A 20,198-nucleotide genomic window follows, 5' to 3' on the forward strand; every position below is an offset into this window, starting at 1 on the left:
GCATGGCCAGCCATCGGCCCCAGCGGCCAGGAGGCTCATCTGATGTTAAGTAATACCATCGCCCATGGACGCTGACATTGACAGAAGGCTCGTAAGTACGTTGCCGGCCTTTCAAGAAGTGGTACGCTCTTTTCTTGAAGGACCCTAAGTCGAATTGGTTCGGAAATACTTCAGTGGCTGGTTCCACATAGTGGTGGTGCGCGGCATAACTGCCTTAAAAACGCTCAGTTATGTCATATTTTTTGGAAAACTTTTAATCGACGTAAAAAGAGAATTTTTAGGAAATAAAGATTAACATTTAATAGAAAATCTAGTATCACTTACTGTTATATAACAATAAAAAATATAGAAACAGAAATATCGGACTATCTGCGTGAAATTGAATAAGAAATTATAGTTTCTATACAAACATTCTACAGTAGTATGGAGCAATTCCATTAGTGCCTCTTGGTTCAAGTGCTTAAATAATTAAGTAATTTTTAAATATATTATTTTTGAAGACACACGCCAACTGTAGGATCTTAGCAATAATTTTCAGACCAGCAATTAGTGTTTTAATATTGTTACTAACAAATGATAAGGATCTGTTAAACTCAAACAAATACATACTTCACGAACAAAATAACAACGTAAATCAAGTAACGTAAAAACTTTGTATGAGATCATCAGTTAAACCAGAAACATATCCCGATATTTCTGAATGTAAACAGCATACGTATTATTGTTGTCGATCGTTTTAACAATATAAAAAATCCTAATTACTACCTTTATGTAATTAGGATTTTATACATGTAACTTTACGCAAGATATTATATCTTTCATACAAAATCGTAGTATAAAATAATGAAGTTATAGGATTACAGGATGTTCATGGTCAGCCTGCGTATCTGGTCATGTTTCTAGGCGAAAAGATACCAGTTTGTATTTGCTACACGTAATTTAATTAATTCACAAAAATACGTCTTATTTTTTTCTCATTACAGTGGTAACTGTCAAACTATAATGATGTAACAGTGTTGCCAACATAACAAAAAGGTCGTATAGCACTGCCGCCAAATCCCTCGATGGTTCTTATTCGGCACGGCCTTTATTATCGGGTTGTCAATAAACTAATCAAGTGCTTTTTTGAAGTCAGCCAATCTGTGATACGTCCTATCGGCGTTGAAATTCTCCTTCAAACGTAAATAGTTACGCTAAATCTACCTTTAGCAGTAAAGAAAGAAGCTTAGTATAAAACAATCCAATAAATAGGATGGATGGGTTTCAATTGGAATAGAAATATATTAATTACCTATTCTGAACTTAATTACATTGTCCGTGACATATGTACAAATTGACCAATACTTAACAAAAATGTGGTACTAAGCGAGTTACCAAACTACTGTTTAAACTTGCATTAAGTAATTAAAACTCGTTCTAATACCAAAGTTCTTATATATTATATATGTATGTGACCCAGTAACGGCACCTCAAACGGCGATAAGTACGAATATTGAATTACTTTTACATCTATAAACCTACATTCTAATGTAAAATGCGCATGACTGCGCGTGAGTGGTAAGTGAGAATTACTTACTTTTTCTCATCATTTTCATAACCAAGCCGACGAGCAAGTTAAATAGAATGGAAGGGGCATGGAGACAAATTTATATTTAAATTAATTTCTACATAATTTACCGGTATAAAACAAACTTATTATCACCGCTATCAACATTAAACACTGTATATGTCCAATTAAATTATTTCCCTATTAGATATAGAAAGAAGTATGAAGATATTTCATAGGAATCTCAATATACCCGTTTTACAGTCGATTTAAAAATACAGATCCAAATACGATGTAAAAGAATATGTAACACATTAATGCTAACCAGAATTTGGATGACCCGTAACGTATTGAACTTATATAGAAATGACCACATTTTCTTCATAAGACCAGTTCAAGAGTTAGATAGATAGGTGTTATATGTATATTTGTCAGAAATACCTCTCATTCTTTGTTCTAGTAAGAGATAAAAGTGAATTTATAATTTAATTCGGTTTATAGCATAGCATGAAACAAGAACAGTATTATTTTCGTACTTTTAGTAACGCTTATAAAATATACTTTACCCGTAATCAAATTCACTTTTTATGATTAGTATTATAATGAGAATAACGGGTAAAGCTATGTTATTTCTTACTGACATACAATTGTTGTTCCCACATACAGTAAACATTAGACACAAATATATTGGTACTTCATATATTGTCACCTAGATTTCAACCATCTTTATCTAATTACGATAAGTAGGCCTGTTGCATAGAATGTGTGAGCATTACTCAATATTTGCGCAGTCGCCACTTGTCAGTTGGTGACGAACAGGTTTGCCCTTTACATAAGTGAAAACTTGCAATGTTGGCCTTCGACGTAATAATTACATTTCTCGGGGTTTGTTCGATATTCAAATATTTCAACCTGTGTATGAAATATATGTCTTAACCGCTACCACAGAAATGATTTAAAATCTAGAAGTCGGTCGTCTCTGGTCCAGTTATCTACTTAAAGAGTCTGTTTTCGGCTAAGATTTGTTTTACTATTGTTTCCAGCATTGGGAATTATTTGAGTTCTAGTTTTAGGGCTAATTATAAAAGTATGACATAAAAAACTGTTGCCAAGATTAAGGAAATTTGCTGTCTAAATTTCTATCTAGTTTTAGTAAACATTATAAAGAAATTGCTACTAGGAAACTTTCTTCAACACCAAAGCTAACCATAACCAAGTACATGTATGTACACGAATGCCATTGAACTGCAAAGCGAAAGTGAAGCAGTAGCCCTACGTGTCCATATGGGCAGTGCAGGAAACTGTACTTTGTTTGGAAATACATAGAAAACGCAAGTTGAAGGAAAAACTAGGTTTTCTAATGCGTTTCCTTTCTATGTATTGGCTTCGTCCGGTGTTTGTAATTCTTAGAACCAAACAATGTACGCCTAATCGTTATAGGTTGCAAATGATTCCGTGATACAATAGTTATTTAACTTGGATAAGTGGTTCGTGGTTGTTTAACAGAATTTGTAAAGACACACAATGTGTTAAATTGTCGCATTGGACTAGCAGTGCGTTCGACTGCATATTTTGAGGTCTCGGGTTCATGTCGAAATTTAATATATGTAGTAGCACTAAGGTTGGCTTGAAATGTAAACACCCGTGTCGAGAATGATCTTTCAACTACAGAGCTTTACAAAAGGCTGGTGAGGTGATGGTGGAAAGGCGCTCGAGTAACTTCGTTGGTATTGGACATTTTTACAATCGTAGTATGAGTTATAAAATAGCGTGTGCGCTTATGCTTATGTACCAAAATATTTATTTCGTAAGTCCAGGCTACATAGATACCTCGTAGCTGATTTATCAGAATATTAGTAGTTCAGTACTTCGTTCTACGAATTTATTAATCTAAGAGGCATTTGTTATAATTGTCACAATACGAAATTAGTTTTTGACATAAGAGAATCACACTTTAAAGCTTTAAAAAATATCTATTATAGCAAATATCTTTAAAATATAGATTTTAATGTTACGTGAAAGATTTCGCTTTATTGAGGTTTAATGTATACTATTATTGTGATTAAATGTCTTGGTATCGTCAATAGCAATTGAATATTACAGATTATGACAAAGCAAGACTCGGAGAGATGGTGTCATAGACAATCTTGACCCTACACTTTCTCTATGATGTACTAAGCAATTTCACTAATATTTTTTTATAGATGAAACTATTAAAACTACCGCTAGACAAATAAAAGAATAATACAATATGAGAAATACGTTAACAAATACAAATTATTTAATATAATAAAATATTACAAATTAAAATATCTGTTTCGCTTCCGTTTAGAAAACAGCAAAACATTTTGACTATGTATATATTATAAATTAATTTGCTCGCATATGCTAAAAATTGAATACAATGAGTTTAGTATGTATTACAATACTTTATCACTGTTTGGTTATTCAGAATAACTTATTAACAAACAAGTGATAACGTGTAAAATTTATGTCTGGCCACGTGATCTGCGCGTGCCTTTATTGAAAACGGCTAACATTACACATTGTTTTTTTATTCATAATGCCACACTATAGTGGCGGGTGGCCCTTAGCTGTAAAGATCGTAGATTTATAGAGAATTTTGTATACTAGAGATTACATGCAGTGAGTTTCAAGCAGCTCTTCCATCTCTCAAATGGTAATAAGATCACGATAGGGAGAATCTTGTACGCACTTAAACTTATTAGTAACCATTGGTATAGCAGTAGTAGTAGCAGGAGAGACTAGAATGTAACTTATTCATAAAAACTAATATACTCTTTTGCCTCTTTCTGTCAATTTCTATTTACACTGTGATAAAAAGAGACAGCTGTGTACTGTAGTTAAAACGGCGCGATAAGACTAATTTGTATTGTATGATCAGTATATACATACTTTTATTTAGGTAATATATAATGTCCGCTACATTCTTATTATAGATTTATTTGATTCCTTACAATTCTGGAATTTGGACCAAATATGCTCGATTAGCTTTAAAAGTTGTAACATTAGTATAAACTATACATTATAACCAGTGATTAGAAATAGATTGAAATATAATGTAAACTCAGTGAGCAATGACTTGAAAGTGATAACAAAATGTTGGAATATCTAGTTGTGCTTCTGTTCGGCTTCTGGCTTGGTGTCGCCATATTTCTGTACGTGTCATGTTATTGGCTTGAGGAGATACTAGGTAAGTTATTATGCTTTTGGTAAGTCAGTTACAATTAAACTGAAAATGATTTGAACGCGGACACACTTAAACAGTTGTTTTCTTATTACCTAATACACCTACCTCGCAAAATAATTACAAGCAGGTGGACTTATCGCAATCAAGCTATATCTTCTATAAAAACGACTTAAGTACATTTAAATTAGTAATCGAGAGTTTAGATATAAAACAGAAATGCGTTGATCGACCATTTCAAAGGAAATAAGCTTATACGAAGAGTGCAGCAGGACCATCAGTCACCTTCGTCATTAATATAAAATGTATTTTATGAAGTGTTTGTTACACCCAAACTAGCTTCTCGCTATAAAATTTGTCAACCAGCGTTTTGAAGCTGCCTTGAAGGCGTGTTAAAATGATCTCAGCGCTCATTAAATATGTTATAATAGAAATAATACTATCTACACGTTAGCTCTCAACCAATAATTTTCGCAAGGAAGGTAAACCAGTTGCATAATGTCATTTCAACAGAGAAAGGTCGTTGGATAATTTTCTTTTTCTTGCAACGAGTGCATATATGGCTTGAATTACTTCGTAGAAGTTCGAACCTTTAAAGGAAATAATCTAATGCATTGCCATATTCGTATGATTTGAGATAACTATTCTTTAACCATGAGTCTGGTGACGCCCTTGTAAAATACATCCAACTCCGGTTGAGTACCGATTCATTACTGACAGTTATGGCAGGGGCAGCTGCCCGTAAAAGAAAAACGGACTTACCTGATGCCAATCTGAGGCGAGGCTTGCAGCACCAATGGTTGCCTTATGAAACTAATGGTAGACATTTCCAATTTTCGGTTCTTTCATAACAAGATTTGATTCTACGGTCATGATAATTTGGATTGACTTCTATTTATGTCTATAGTACGGTTTTCCGTGGGACACAACTTATAAACAAAAATATTAGTCTGAATCTATGTATAATCCATCTAAGTTAAAGCACATCCGTTCTTACTCGATTGATAACAAAGATTGCTCGTTATATTTGGATTAATATAATTTGTACAAATAGTTTTCCGTTATCTAAAATTCAATATATTTCTTAATAATAACCAGCGGTATGCCTTCTGAAAAAGCAGGTCTCCAGTTTTTATCCGTCACAACCTGGAAATATAATATTTAAAATCACATTTATTCTTTAACGTTTAAAAAAAAACGTTTATCTGCCATTCAATAATTTTAATAAGAATTATAAACCATTAAAACTAAATGTACATATATTAAAATGTTCATTGCAAAGTAAATACACAAGTTATGTTGTTTTTTATAGCGATGTTAGGCAAAGGCAAAGGCCATAGAGTCATTAAATAGTCGTTCAATTTACTCAAGATAATTAATATTGTGAGATTTTCTAATAACAGATTTCTACGAGTAGACTGCTCTAGTGTTTTCTGCTTAGTTTTTGTAACTCTCACTCTTTCTCATTACAGACCTAGATTTACTTAAAAAAATATGCTATTGTGAAAATAAGATAAGCATAATATAAATGTATTATTATAGTTAAAGAAGTTACATATATATATGTCATCCTAATGATTTTAGTTAATCATTAGAAGTGAAAATTACTTGAAGCCAAAATGAGCCCTTTAGTTTTTTCCGCACCCATAAATTTTAATACATTTAACATTCTTGTTTACGATAATATCCAATAGGTTGACTACACTTATGTTACTTATAAGCCCATGTTTTAAACGATTAAAGTAAGCTTCAAATAAAGTGCTTCATATATTCCAAAATCCCTACAACAATCACCACCGAACTTAACTCTCATTAATTTTATTTTTATGACAATTTACATTTCGTAGCGAACTCATAAAATTACGGTCAAAGTTGACGTCATTATACATAATAACTTTGAAGAAACAAACTATAGGTAATTATGTCAGGGCTTCCGCCTTACCAAACTTTAAAAACAATTACGTATATATAATTATATACGTAATGGGTTTTCATAGATATACTAAGTATATAGAAAAGGTATTTATTTATTCTTAAGAAACACCTTTTATAGAAATATCAAGTGTCATTTTCTCCTTTATAAGCTTCGTGACTACTTTACAATGGTTAAGGATAGCTATTTATTTAATTAAAAAGATAAATAAAATGTGTTTATCCATTATAACAATGCATTAAAATACGTAAGATTTAATAACCGTTTAAGGAAATATAACTGCGTTAGAGTTCCCACCTCTTCTATAGCCAACTTAATAGTTAATTCAATAACAAAGTTTATACATTTTTTTTTAAATTACAATTTTGTTTACAAAGATTAGCCACCGATATGTTATAAACTTTTTGTTTTCTCCGGCATTTTGGTATTCCTACTATATTTCTTCTATCCAGGAATCCCAACATCAATAGCATTGCGAAACTTAAGTTACGTTACGAACTATATCATACAAAAATGTCGGTATTCCTGTTTTTTTCAGTATTGGCTGTTTAGACACGTACCATCCCACGCTCTTATTGTCAGGGTTCAGGAACGATTGTTAGCGTATCAGACATAGGCCTGATTAGATTTTTAATATTTAATATCTTTTATAATTTGCAATAATTTTCAGTTCTCTCTTGCAACAATAATTGGTCAAGTAATTCCTCGTAGAGATATGCATATTTTTACAATTCTATTGTTTTTCTTTGCACAACAATAGTAATAATTAATTATTTTAATTTGAGACTCACGTTGCTTTCACGGAATGTTTTGCGACACTTATAGCACTTAGGTGAAAGTTTATGATATTGTTAACGTACTATAATTGTTACAATCTTGTATTATCAATCATAAATGAAACTAGAGAAATTCATAGCTTTTGTAAAATAACATAAAGTGCACCTTCTTCTTATTGTCTGTGGAAGGATTATAAATACCATCTGTATAAAAAATGATTTCTTGTTCAAACAAAAAACAACTAACTTATTAGTACTATCCAATTAAAACGTATTCAACTTATTCTCTCCACAGACTTACCAAAACCACAGGCAGCGCACAATAACCGGACGATCGGTGCTAGTGGTGCGCACGCGCAACTGAAACGCCTAGTAGCGAGAGTGGTTGAGGAAGCTGCAGCTCTTCCAGCGCTAGCCAGATATGCAGCAGAACCGTCAACACCCACAGAGTCTTCTTACGAAGATCTTCTAGCTACAGCTATACTTAACAAGGTACTTTGACTTATTTTCATAGTCCCTTCGCCATTTTTTTCTATTAAGCAAAGACACGACGATACCGACGCCCATAGACACAATACCGGAAATCTCATCCGCCTTACCCATAATGTTCTTTCAATTTCGGATTGCCATATGCGCAATAAAATATATTGTAGTGCTCAAATCAGTGCTTTGCTACACATTTGTGTGTCCTTGCGTATTTCTGTCTATAGCGTTGGGAACTACTAATAGCAATCATGGAAGTATTGACTCTCTCAATTTCCGCACCGCTGTTTTAAACTTCTCATCGCGCGGTACTAAAACTCAACTAACGTGCCAGTGTAAGCATACCTTTCCTACGCCCTCAAGTTTTTTTGAAGTGAAACTTCTTTATCGGCGTTGGAAAAAAATTACCGTCACATTTTTCGGTTACGCACCACCTGTTTTTGTCCCTACCAAGGTTGATTCGAAAAGGTTTGAAGCCATTAATAACAAAAAATAAATAATAACGATAAAAATGATAGTAATCATTCTATTACAATTAATGAAATTCTGTAATAATCTTAGTAGTAATAAGGTAAAATTAAATAATTTTATTTTTTGTATTCATGTCTGTGATAATAAAAGCATTTTGTTAAACTTTATCTAATTTAACTTTATTTAACCAATTTCTGTAAAGTTGCATATAGTAGATCATTTTTAGAAATTTAAGATCATAAAGAAGGTTCACTTCTTACGTCTGTAAACAAGTACACGCACACATTTTTTTGTTGTATTTTATATGCCACCCTAACTGCTTTACACAGAAATATATTCAATCCCTACAATATACAGTTATTACAATAGTTTAGTCTTTACGTTAGTATTACAATTAGAAGTTTATAATAATACATAGCTTCAATCCGGTTAAAAAGTGTTCTTTCAGTTATTACAATATTATAAACTCTCATAGTAGAAACCCTTGGGCCATGGGGTTCAAGTGCATTAATCAAAAGTTAAAGTTGGCTCATGGTAGTACTGATTACGCTAAAGCTGAAAGCTAAAAATTCTGCTAGAATGAAAAATCACAAACATATTTTTAATTCTTAAACCTAGTTGGATAAATACATTGATTCGGTTTTCACAACACATCATAAATAATTCGATAGAAATCCGAATTATGTAATCATACATAATCTTGTTAATTCATGTAACAATACAGTTATAATTGATTGAAAAAGTAGATCAAAGTACAACAATTATGTATTGATATCATTACACGTAAATATTGCTTACGTATTTACACGCGCGGTTATGCGCATCCTGATAGCAGGTTTCGCATGTTCTGTGTTTGTCATTTTTATAACGGAACCGGATTCTGGATTGGCTGAATACATAGGAAGGCCAACCTAATATTTATGTTCAGATTTGGCAATTGTAGCAAGTTATTAGCTGCTGTCGGCTAGGATATATTTGATAGAATTGCCGGCAATGCACTGCACTGTCTTTTGTCATCTAACCTTGTTTTTAATCTTTTTTCTTTCTTCTTTTGTGTTTATCGGTAATCTATGAAATCCGAATTAAAAATGATTATTATTAATCTCTACTAGAAATGTGATATATTTATAATCTGATGTCGGTGATTTTTAGCAATAGGATAATAAAAATTCTAACAAAAACAATTCGGTCAACGTAAAAATTTGTTTTGCCATTAAGTTGTGAATGAAGAACGTATGATTTTGATTGAATTATTAGTAGAATGCGCGTGGAAGATAATATCAGTAAATAATTTACCATTTTATAACACGAGGATCATACATTTTATTAGCTTGACCAATTACATTAATACTATCACAGTATATTGGAGCATATGTTTACGCGAGTTTTGCGTTTCATACGTTTAGGGTTAACCTACTATGGAAATTTAAAAATATTATAAACTAGCGGACCCAACAGACGTTGTTCTGACTTAACTCTGAATATTAAATTCGAATTGGTATAATTAACTAAAAAAATATTTCGAACTTACTAAAACTCCATATTTAATTGAACTAACAGTGACAAGCACAGCACTAAGAAATTCATTTTTTATTAGAAATCATAAATTAATTATTTTATATGTATTTTATCAACCATAACTCCGATTGAAGCATTTGTTTTTAACGATATTCAGTTTTCTTACATCCTCTTTGACGATATTTGCAGCACGCATTCTGTCACAACGTTAGGTTACGTTAACAAATGTCATGATTACTTAATTTGTGGTTAGTTATTCTTAAATTTTCTAAATCTTTTCTTCCATAAGAATCTTCTCCTGATAATAACAAACACAAAAAATAGAATTAGCGAGATGCCGTGTCCAAGGGAAAAAGGTTTTTATATATATATTATTATCGATAATTCAGTTGTCCAGGATAAACTGACAGTTGTTTTGGCTTAATCTTTACGCACTGAAATACGGCGCTCTACGTTGTTATGTTCCGTGGACATTGCACTCGTATTATACAATAGAAGATGAATCCATACAAGTTGCAACTACATACTATCGTCAGCTAGATTATCATTTATTTAGGGCTATCACCCTATTGATTGTTAAAAAATAAAACTTATAAGAATCAAAGTACGTTTAAAAATATATTTTATTACATTTTAACAGTAAGCGGCTTGATCCCTTGGCGTTGCGTAGAGATGTGGGTTCTCTCTGCATCTTCTACCGCATTTACCATGGAGAGTGTTTTAGAGTTGTTCGGACTAAATAAGCAACAGCTACATTTGTAAATTTATAAGTTCTGTATTATGTCACAGGCACTCATTGTCACTATCGGCATATCTTTATGATTATGCTGTTAATTAATTCACTAAATTTGGAGTTCTGGGTTTCGCCAAAAAATTAAACCAAATGGACAACAAAAAGCAAACAGAAAAATTCTGAATACATACCGAATGAAGAAGATTTATAGATATATCATTATGTAATGTAAATTCATATTAACTTTGCGCACATGTTACAACAGGATCAAGAACTTTATAAACATCCATCCGATTTATTTATCGTTATCAATACCGATAGCGCTGTTATCGTGATAACAATTTAGTATGTTCGATGTCCAAGCCGTGTAAAGAAATGGTAAGCTCATTATTCGTTAATTACTGTTGAGATCATGTGTTTTTCGCCATAATGATATCGACAGTCGACGGTTTTCTTTTCGTTTTCTTCTTGTATGTATTAAGCTGGGTAAGGTCTGCTTGTCTGTTTCTATACGTGATAAATTTCGTGAACGTGATATACTGATGTAATGATTTATGTGTATATGATATTTATTTTTAATATATATCTTTTTTAAGTGAGTGACTAGATTATAAAGAAAACTTCTACGTAGGGAATGATAGTTAAGTTATCACGTTGATTTAGGTTCTTCGCTATTAATGTATTTATTAAATAAAATTAACAAATTTCTCTCCGTTTCATACACAATTTTATATTAACTGTGGTTTCCTAAAACAACTTATACTTTGGTTAATAAAACACTGAATAGAGAATTCAGTGGTTTTTGATTAAGTAATTAATTTTTATTTTGATTATTGCGTAAATGTACAACCCTACAGCGTCCGTGGCTCCGACACAAGCCAGTGTTCTAGTGAAAACCGTGCATCACCGTGTGAATTTCATTGTATAATTTCTACAATTAATTTTAAATAGCTGTATTAATATTATCTTGGTGAGCATCGAAACTATGAACGGTTCTTTTGACTCCAGTCAAGATACACAGGTAACTTGTCATTTAATTTGCTTTGATAGCTATTGTTGGAAAATTCTTAACGGAGTTCAAAGCGGGATTTGTGTTACAGTTTTATTTTAATTACTAACCATAAATTTACCACTAAATAATTACTAATAATTACTAAATAATTATTAATATAAATACCATAAATTAACCACTTTCATAAATTTATTTCATTAATGAATAAAATACTAAATGTTTCTAGTACCTACATTCGACTTTTAAGTTATTTTATTGTAATATAACTAAAATAAAAACAAGTGTTCAAAACAAATAGATAGATTATAGAGTTTAATATTATTGATATTTTACATCTAGTTTGATTTTTCTATTACTATCATACATTGTAAGTTGTTTTTTTACTCCATATAAATTCTTAATGTAATGTGTTCGTAACGTTCTATAGAAATTTCAAATCTAACTAATCCAGTTTTAATAAAATATAATATTATAAAAGCATGCAAATTTGCTAATTATTGGCGTATGTTGATAATGATAAGATTACAGAGATCAAGGCCCAAAGCAGAGTACTTAAAATCACTATAATCTGATAATATATCATTTAACGACAGCTTGACAACTGATTTGCAGATTTTATCACTGGCTTCTATTTTAATGTGTAATAATTTTTTATTGTAATGTTTCACTCCTTATCACGTGAAACGATTTTATGGTTGCAGCTTCTTATATATTAAATTTAATTAGTTACTTAATTTCATCACAGACTGAGAACTGGCAGTAAATTTAGAGTCAATTCATAGTTTTTTGACGTGTGCTAAATTCACCAAGTTTATACATATATTCTGATTTTACTAAATAGTTGTGTAATGTAAATTATCTTAATTGTTATCTTACAAAAAATGTGTTTATTCGTTTGACAACAATACAATATGATCTCATCTCTCTTATAATGAAATTTCTGATTTAATGTAAAAAATTTCATTATTCTATCTAATTAATTGTAGTGGCTATAAACCGGTGCATCCGAAAATGATTATATCAAGGCGATTGTTTTGGTTATGATGCAGCAATAGGGTTTTCCTCTCGAAGGGCCAGCTAAACTTTAGGTGTGCATACTTTTATTCATATTTAAAATACTTCTCTCGTTATTAACTCATTCTGTATGTGAAAGATAACATACTCATTTAGAATGTTTCTTTAAGCAACGCTAAGGAAAAATGCTTCTTAATTACATAGTCTGTCGTGTATCTTGTCCGTCATGTTCCTAATGTTAATCTAAGTTAAAACTGAATCTTATCTTTTTACTCAAATTTCTACAAAGTTATCTAGCCTTTTACTTTGGTTTAATAGAATGACTATAGAAGAAATATATACATACTATATTTAGAGGTAGGAATGGTAGGTACAAATTATAAATTATTTTATTCGGTGTTACATGTCTGTACCAGATTTTTTTAGAAAACCTATAAATTTCCTAAATGTATAATTTATTTGGAATAAAAATAAGATGAAATAGTTCAGGCTTGCATGGGGCTCAAATGTAAACCCAGGTTTCAGTTAACACATATAATCCAACTTAGTAAGAATTCAGTGTTATGAACAGATAATTATTAATAAGCAATTACAGGTCATAGAACGCTACCAGACGGAGAGCGGCTCCGGTGGTCGCAGCAGCGGGATCCACTCAGCTAGTGCCAGTCCATCGCCTTCCGAAAGATCATCTCCGCGGTCATTGGAACTTAACTCACGTAACACAAGGGAAATTTCACCATCTGTCAGTGCTGTAAGTTTACTTGTCAAACAAGATGTTTACCTTACTTTATAAGTAACCGGACGATTACAAATTTATTATATGCTAGCTACCTGTAACTATATGGAATTATAAAGTTTCCTTACTTGCGCATTTAGGATAATATAGTTCATAGAAAGGATTCCAAGGTAGTCTGTAATGTTTTTGATGTGACTTCCTTAGGCGGATAATGAGGGTAAAATTTTGACGGAAGCATCTCGATATAGATGTCGAGCGTCATTGTCGAAGAGAAGCGATTGAGACGGATTGAGAGAGAGTGAGAAAGGGAAGATCGAGAAACAATACACGCTATTGGTTGATGTATTCTTTAGATGGCAATTATGTCGCTTAACGTCTTGTGCAGTAAATAAAATTAACGCCGACTTTTTATTTATTTATTTATGTTATCATTAGCACATATACAGTGTGTAAACCGAGTGAATGTTGATATACAAATAAATGGAGTGATCATATACTGGTACATGATCATCTATTGGGGCTTTTACCTTAGTAATAATTAATTTACAATGAAGTTTCACTTTTGACATGTGTACTTTATACGCACGCACGTGTTTTTTTATATATAATATGGACAGCCTAAAAAATATTTATTGTTTGATTATATTATATGAGATGGGTCACTTCAAACGTATCAGAATTCAATTGAGGAATTTTATAAAAATAATTGTAGGGAAACCTATACAATCTCTTGTCATTATTTTTGTAAATGTATCTGTTGCTGATTGGCGCTAAAAAACAAGTGACTGTTGGATACAGTTGCATTTATTATTTATTAAATCAGCAAATCATTATACAGTGTTATTTTTTTCGCATATACGTATGATTACCTATTTTATTTTATTTTGTCAGGATTCGTTAATAAATAAAAGTTATCGGCACTAAATCAAAACAAAATAGTATTCTGAATATAAACAATTATTTTAAATTCTGGCTAACAATAACTGTCATAAACTAAGAGTTGAATGAAATACTTTCACCGATGAATGACATACTTTGTAATTATAAAATATACAATTAACCATAATTGTAAATGCTTAAATTTCAGATTCGTGGTGATGATGATGTCTCAGATTGGGAAGAAGGCGAAGCCACCGACGATGCCGTGGAGCTGCCACGACGCGTACCTTTCCCCGAATTTGGTGGAGATATTGTCCACCCAACAGGTAATACATATCATAATGCTCTAGATTTAACTATGTCTTTAACTCAGCACAAGGTATCATCACATCATATTAAGGAGTTCATCAGATCTTACTAAGAGCCCTTATTTATAATAGCTCAGGGGTTAAATTTCCGTTTTTTTTAAGATCCATTAAAAACTTATCCATTAAAAATGTAAAAGAGAAACCCCAAAAAGCAATTCAAGCCGAAAGGTCGCTTAAAAAATATGAAAAAGATAACCTTTTGTGATTATTTATATTAGTTATGTTAAATTCATAATTTTATGTAGTGGTGTTGTAAATTGTTATATTAAATATATAATAATACAAATTAATATTTCGAAATTTCAGAAAACATTGACCGAGACTTCGACGAAGTTTCCGGAAGTGACATCCAAGCAATCGACGGTTCATGGGAGGAGAACTGGCTTTTCCAAAAGAAGAAAATCAAAAATATTCAATCAGTTCCGGTTCCTATGCTAGTCCCAAACTCTAATACAGAGTACAGAGTTTTAATTGGCGACAGGGATGCGGACGATACAACAGACCTTTCTGATAATGCGAGTGATACTGAAGAGAACGAAACATATCAGAGTGATATAAAAAAGGTTCTAGAATCAAAACACGTTATCGGAGGTAAACCTAAAGTAGACGAAGTGTGTGACTTTGAACCAGACAGTCTTATGTCTGTTAACGGATCAGAGGAATTTGAGAAAATTTATAATGAATATTCTAAAAGCGAAGACACAGTCGATGCAGTAGAAGTAAAAAATGTAGGGGAATTACAAGAAATAGATCGCCATGAAGACTCAATATTGTTAATCGGCGTAGATAGCGGTCCATTACCAAAAACTGAATTCAATTTAAAAGAAGAAATCCACAGAACCGCTAGAAATGGTCACGCCATGTTTGAAGATTTAAGGAATATAAAAGAGATGTCCATTGACAGTCTGGAAATGGATGGAATTCCTAACGAAAAAGGTATTGTTTTATTATTTTGTATATGAGCTGGAAGTTAATTCGGGATCCCCATGGGGGTGGACGGATATATTTCTGTTTCTGTCATATAAATCAACGGAATTGAGGATAAATGTATTTTCTAATCTATGGGCGTTTTAAGAAAAGTTACAAATAACTTTTTACTTAAAGAATATTTCATACATTTTAGAGTCGACAAACACGCTGAGCAACCACGAACGTGAAGGTGAATATGAAGAGACAGTAACGGTCCCAGTACAACGGTACGCTGATAGTTTACGGAGGAAACACTTTGAAGATGAACCTCAAATGTAAGTCAAGACTAAAAATGACATACTTACTTTCGAGATGCTATAGCTTTTTTTAGCCAACTCCATACTTTTTTTATTGTCACCCTTTATTCAAACCATAATATAATAATTGAGTTGTAATGGAATTACGTGAACTTAGTGGGTAAGAAAATTTTTCTTCATCGTGTAATGTAATCCTACAAAATACTTACTACTTCAAACTTACATTTCCAATATGATCAAATTACGACATACAAATATATTCAAACATCTTTTTGATTTTAGTAAACCAGTATCAAACGAAATCGACGATGAACTTATGCCAGGTAAGGATATTTTCTGTAATGCGTTACAAAGGAAATAATAACACTGTTAATGTCATATCTTTCCTCTTAGATTGTCCTAAAGATTTAACGGATCTAGGTTTGATATGACATATTGACACAAATATTACGCTAATGGTATTTAATAATGTAAGTACATTTATTATTTCAGGAACCATAGCTTACAGAGAGCGGAAAAAATGGTTGAATTACGTCGAAATGCCAAATAATCCTTATTCACCAGAGGCGATCCAGAAGAGATTGTCAGCGAAAAGTACATCCTCCCTTTTCGATAGTTTGACGTCTAGAAATAATTTAGACGATAAATTCGCTTCAGATGAGGACGTAACCAAATCCACGAATAATGAAGATACATATAAAAAAAATTATTCTAGCCAAAGTACAGAATGTTTGAAAGTTAACGATCGATCACCGAGTCCATCGCCGAAAATGTTAAAAGATGTTTTGGCAGAAGAAGTTCCACAATACAAACGGTATAAAGATATATTTAGATTACGATTATTGTATAATTATTTTTACCCTTTGCTAATTATTATATTTGTTACACAGTTACGGCAGAGATTATTATATTAAAGAAGCAAAACATTCGTCAGGAGGACGAGAGAAGACGTTTAGCGATACAAGTTCAATATCGAGTTCGATCAACAAATCGAGCAGCTTAGACAATTTCGATACTGAATTCGCCTCCCCCGTAAGTGCCAGCAGCTCACTGAGCGATCTGGAAGCCTGCGCCCTTCATCAGAACATCGTCCGTGCCGTATTCAGCCCTAGAAACGCTAGCCCCAATTTTGCCATAAACCCCATTTTCGAAAATCCCATAGATTCCGATGACATTGCGTATCGGCGCAACGTCAGCCGCACCAATGTAAGAGATCACAATAAATATGGAGGTGACGGTTATGTGGAAAACGAGGATATAGTTAGACTAAAAATACCAAAAATGCCAGAAATAACCGAGGACCTTTTTGAGACGTATCATAATGTTAGGCGGAGTAATACGCTGCGCAGTGGAGATATGTACGCGCGGGTAAAGCGACGACCTGCCCTCAATTACGCGTTCGGTGGGAGCCTCAGATTAAACAAAGGCTTTCACGCCGACATATGGTGAATCACCATAACATTCCGTACACCTCCTTTAAATAAGTAGTTAGATCTCAGTCTCTTATTTAATTTTTACTGTGTACAACACGTGCATAGACTTAGGAATTAAACTCTCTTTAAACACAAATCATATGATTCATCACATATTTCTGGATATATCTTCGTTTTAACACAAACAAAACGCCTGTTGAGTGATAAAAGTTAGCATGGTGATTTCAGCTGACTAACAGCACTCCGCACTTTATTAATATACTAGTACTGCACGTAATAGTTGTGCCCTTCTGATTAAGTTTCAGTATGCCAACAGTAATCCACCAAGAACTTAGTGGTGAGTGTTGTAAGTTTACGGTGAATGATTTGACTAACAACGCTTACTGCGAACTAACTATTCTAAGAAAACTGTTTCTTTTAACATCGCACAAACCTCTCATTCTACTGCATTCACAGCATCCGCTTCCGACTTATAACACTTAAACGCCTTAGCAATTACTAATTAACCCGATTAGATGTAAAATGATAATTTTTATAAATAAATAAAAAAATCGTCTGTAGAAAAAACGGGGCTTAGTTTCATTTTCATCTTCATATTATCATGACAATATATTTATTTCAAACATAAAATAACAAATTAATATCATGCCTAATTTCAGGAATTGCTAATACAGCAATTTAATTCCATTGCCGCTAATCAAGACTATACAAAATTCAATGGTAAAGAGTCAAACAATAAATCAGTAACTACAGTTCCAATAGAGGGTAAAAATGAAATATTAATAGAATACGAAGATACAAATGAGGTATTTGTTGCGAAACCGGTTATGGTAGAGGATCAGATCGACAAACAATTCGAAGACATACTTGACTCAGTTGACTCAAGCACGCAGTCAACTGAACCAGAAAAATCACCTACACGAAGTATAGAAAATTCTTTTAGTTCCAGCAGCATTGAAGATTCCATCAAAATATATAATATTCAAACTGGCGAGATAGTCAAATGCAAACCAGAAGATAAGGTATCGCGATACGAGTGTGACGAAAACGACAATATACACTCAGTTGATAACAAGATCTCCGGCGAAATTATCGATAGGCTCAGTCAAAACGTTCAACTCCGAGACGACGCCGGCGTCGTAACAGATTTGAAACAGTCAGAAAGTAAACTCGAAAAAATCAGTGAAATAGACGAAATAATACCGCAATTACCTAAAGTAAAGGAACTCGCGAAAAAGTTTGTCAGCATGGATAATCTTAACGAACCTACTAAGGTGAGTTTTATGTGATTCATAATATACGAAAATATACGAAATTTCAATACACCATGACGCGTACTTAATTAGTTAACACCTGTGTTTATTTTGTGATAAATTCTTTAATAACATTAATTTATGTAGTAAATAAACAATAATTGTTAGACATTTTTATATCATTTATCATATTAAGAGGGTAGACACTTACAGTAATCTGGTATCCGTTATCTTAAGCGTCCTGTATTTTTCTGAATAGATGTTGGCACCTTAATTATAAATCAGTAAATATAACATTTTTCAGTATTTCAATCGACACAAAAATTAAACTAAACATATTTTAAGGTTTTTAATCGCGATTCCCAATTTTAACCGTAAAAGTGTAAAAAAAAGTACTATAAACATACATACCGAATGGCTATTTATAGAACATTATTATTTTTAAATATTTATGAAATATTTTGTTTTGAAATAAAATCTACATGCGACATATTCATATTTTCAGCTACCACACCAACTATGGCGACAAAGGAGTAAAGAGAACCTTCTTGATACAAAAGATAAGTCGAAACAATTATACATGCACAGTCTTACTGCTAGAAGCATTTCTAAGCAATTTCGCGAAGAACTAAAATTATCAAAGCCTACAAGCATAAAGGTTCCCGGAGGGGCCAACGAAATCCCAGAAGGTGCAGACGAGGTTGTTAAGGAGTATAGTCCAGAAAGACCGCCCAGCCCAGTCCCCGTGCCTGGCACAATTAAGACAAAATTAGCCTTTTTTGAAAGTTTAAAATCTAAGTTTAGCAGCAAATAGCAGCAAAATTATTGATAAAATGTCTTAAATGTTTATTAACTTATTAACAGAATTTTGACAATTAATTTTGTAAATGGGTTTCATAGGTATATAACTACTACATGTTTAGATCATCATAAACTTGTTTTGTAGTTATGTCACAGTACGAAGTCGATTATGAATAGAGACAGAGCTAATAACAAAAAATAGAAATTAATAATTAATTTAATACAGTAATTTATTTGGAGAATATTTCATTCATACTCTTGTTTTTGACATAAAACACTTGAATGTAAATGACAAATGTGTAGCTTATTTAAAAATCAGCTGAAAACATTATTGCAATAATTCTATTATTAAAGGTGCTTTTAGTTTAGGCATATATTATCAGGGGTTAATATATTTTATAACTTATGAATGGTGTAAATAAATAGAATAGTGCCATTTTATAATCATTGTTTAGTGTATGCCAAAGTTGTAAATAGGAACATTCCAATAAAATTAGTGGTTGTGTCTATTGAAGTAATTTTTATATATACTTCTAGTCAAAGTATTGCTAGAGTAAAAAAATAAACAAAAATTGCGATTTAATGACATCTTATCATCCAATAATTTATAACTAGCAATACTATGGCTAAATATTGGTGTGTGCAATAATTATAAAAACCCCCATAAAGTATGAAATGTGATAATGAACTTATTGAAATAAGATAGATATTTTTCGAGGGGGTGTTGTTCAATGGGTGATCATAAACAAATAAAAATATTTCGTCTTTTAATTTAACATGTTCAAAAGTATGTAGAAGAGAGAACGGA

The 20,198-nt window shown here is 32.1% G+C and overlaps 1 protein-coding gene across 7 annotated transcripts in view; it reads left to right on the forward strand.

The window, feature by feature from the left end:
• The window catches only part of LOC123714540, an 81,590-nt gene extending 61,442 nt beyond the window's left edge, over positions 1–20,148 (forward strand). For 2 of the 7 annotated variants that reach the window (XM_045668823.1, XM_045668824.1), the window contains exons 2-13: positions 4,507–4,760; positions 7,759–7,955; positions 13,290–13,445; positions 14,518–14,635; positions 14,984–15,613; positions 15,801–15,921; positions 16,186–16,226; positions 16,297–16,323; positions 16,396–16,717; positions 16,794–16,935; positions 17,996–18,610; positions 19,095–20,148. In XM_045668823.1, coding sequence (XP_045524779.1) covers positions 4,667–4,760; positions 7,759–7,955; positions 13,290–13,445; positions 14,518–14,635; positions 14,984–15,613; positions 15,801–15,921; positions 16,186–16,226; positions 16,297–16,323; positions 16,396–16,717; positions 16,794–16,935; positions 17,996–18,610; positions 19,095–19,403 — 2,772 coding nt within the window. In that variant the 5' untranslated portion in view covers positions 4,507–4,666 and the 3' untranslated portion in view covers positions 19,404–20,148. Of the gene's footprint in view, positions 1–4,506; positions 4,761–7,758; positions 7,956–11,045; positions 11,155–13,289; positions 13,446–14,517; positions 14,636–14,983; positions 15,614–15,800; positions 15,922–16,185; positions 16,227–16,296; positions 16,324–16,395; positions 16,718–16,793; positions 17,674–17,995; positions 18,611–19,094 lie in introns of those variants that run through there. The other 5 variants (XM_045668825.1, XM_045668820.1, XM_045668826.1 and 2 more) reach the window with 5 other exon arrangements.
• Positions 20,149–20,198: the final 50 nt, after the last annotated feature.

Source organism: Pieris brassicae, chromosome 9 (assembly GCF_905147105.1).
Source record: "Pieris brassicae chromosome 9, ilPieBrab1.1, whole genome shotgun sequence".
Lineage (NCBI taxonomy): Eukaryota > Metazoa > Arthropoda > Insecta > Lepidoptera > Pieridae > Pieris > Pieris brassicae.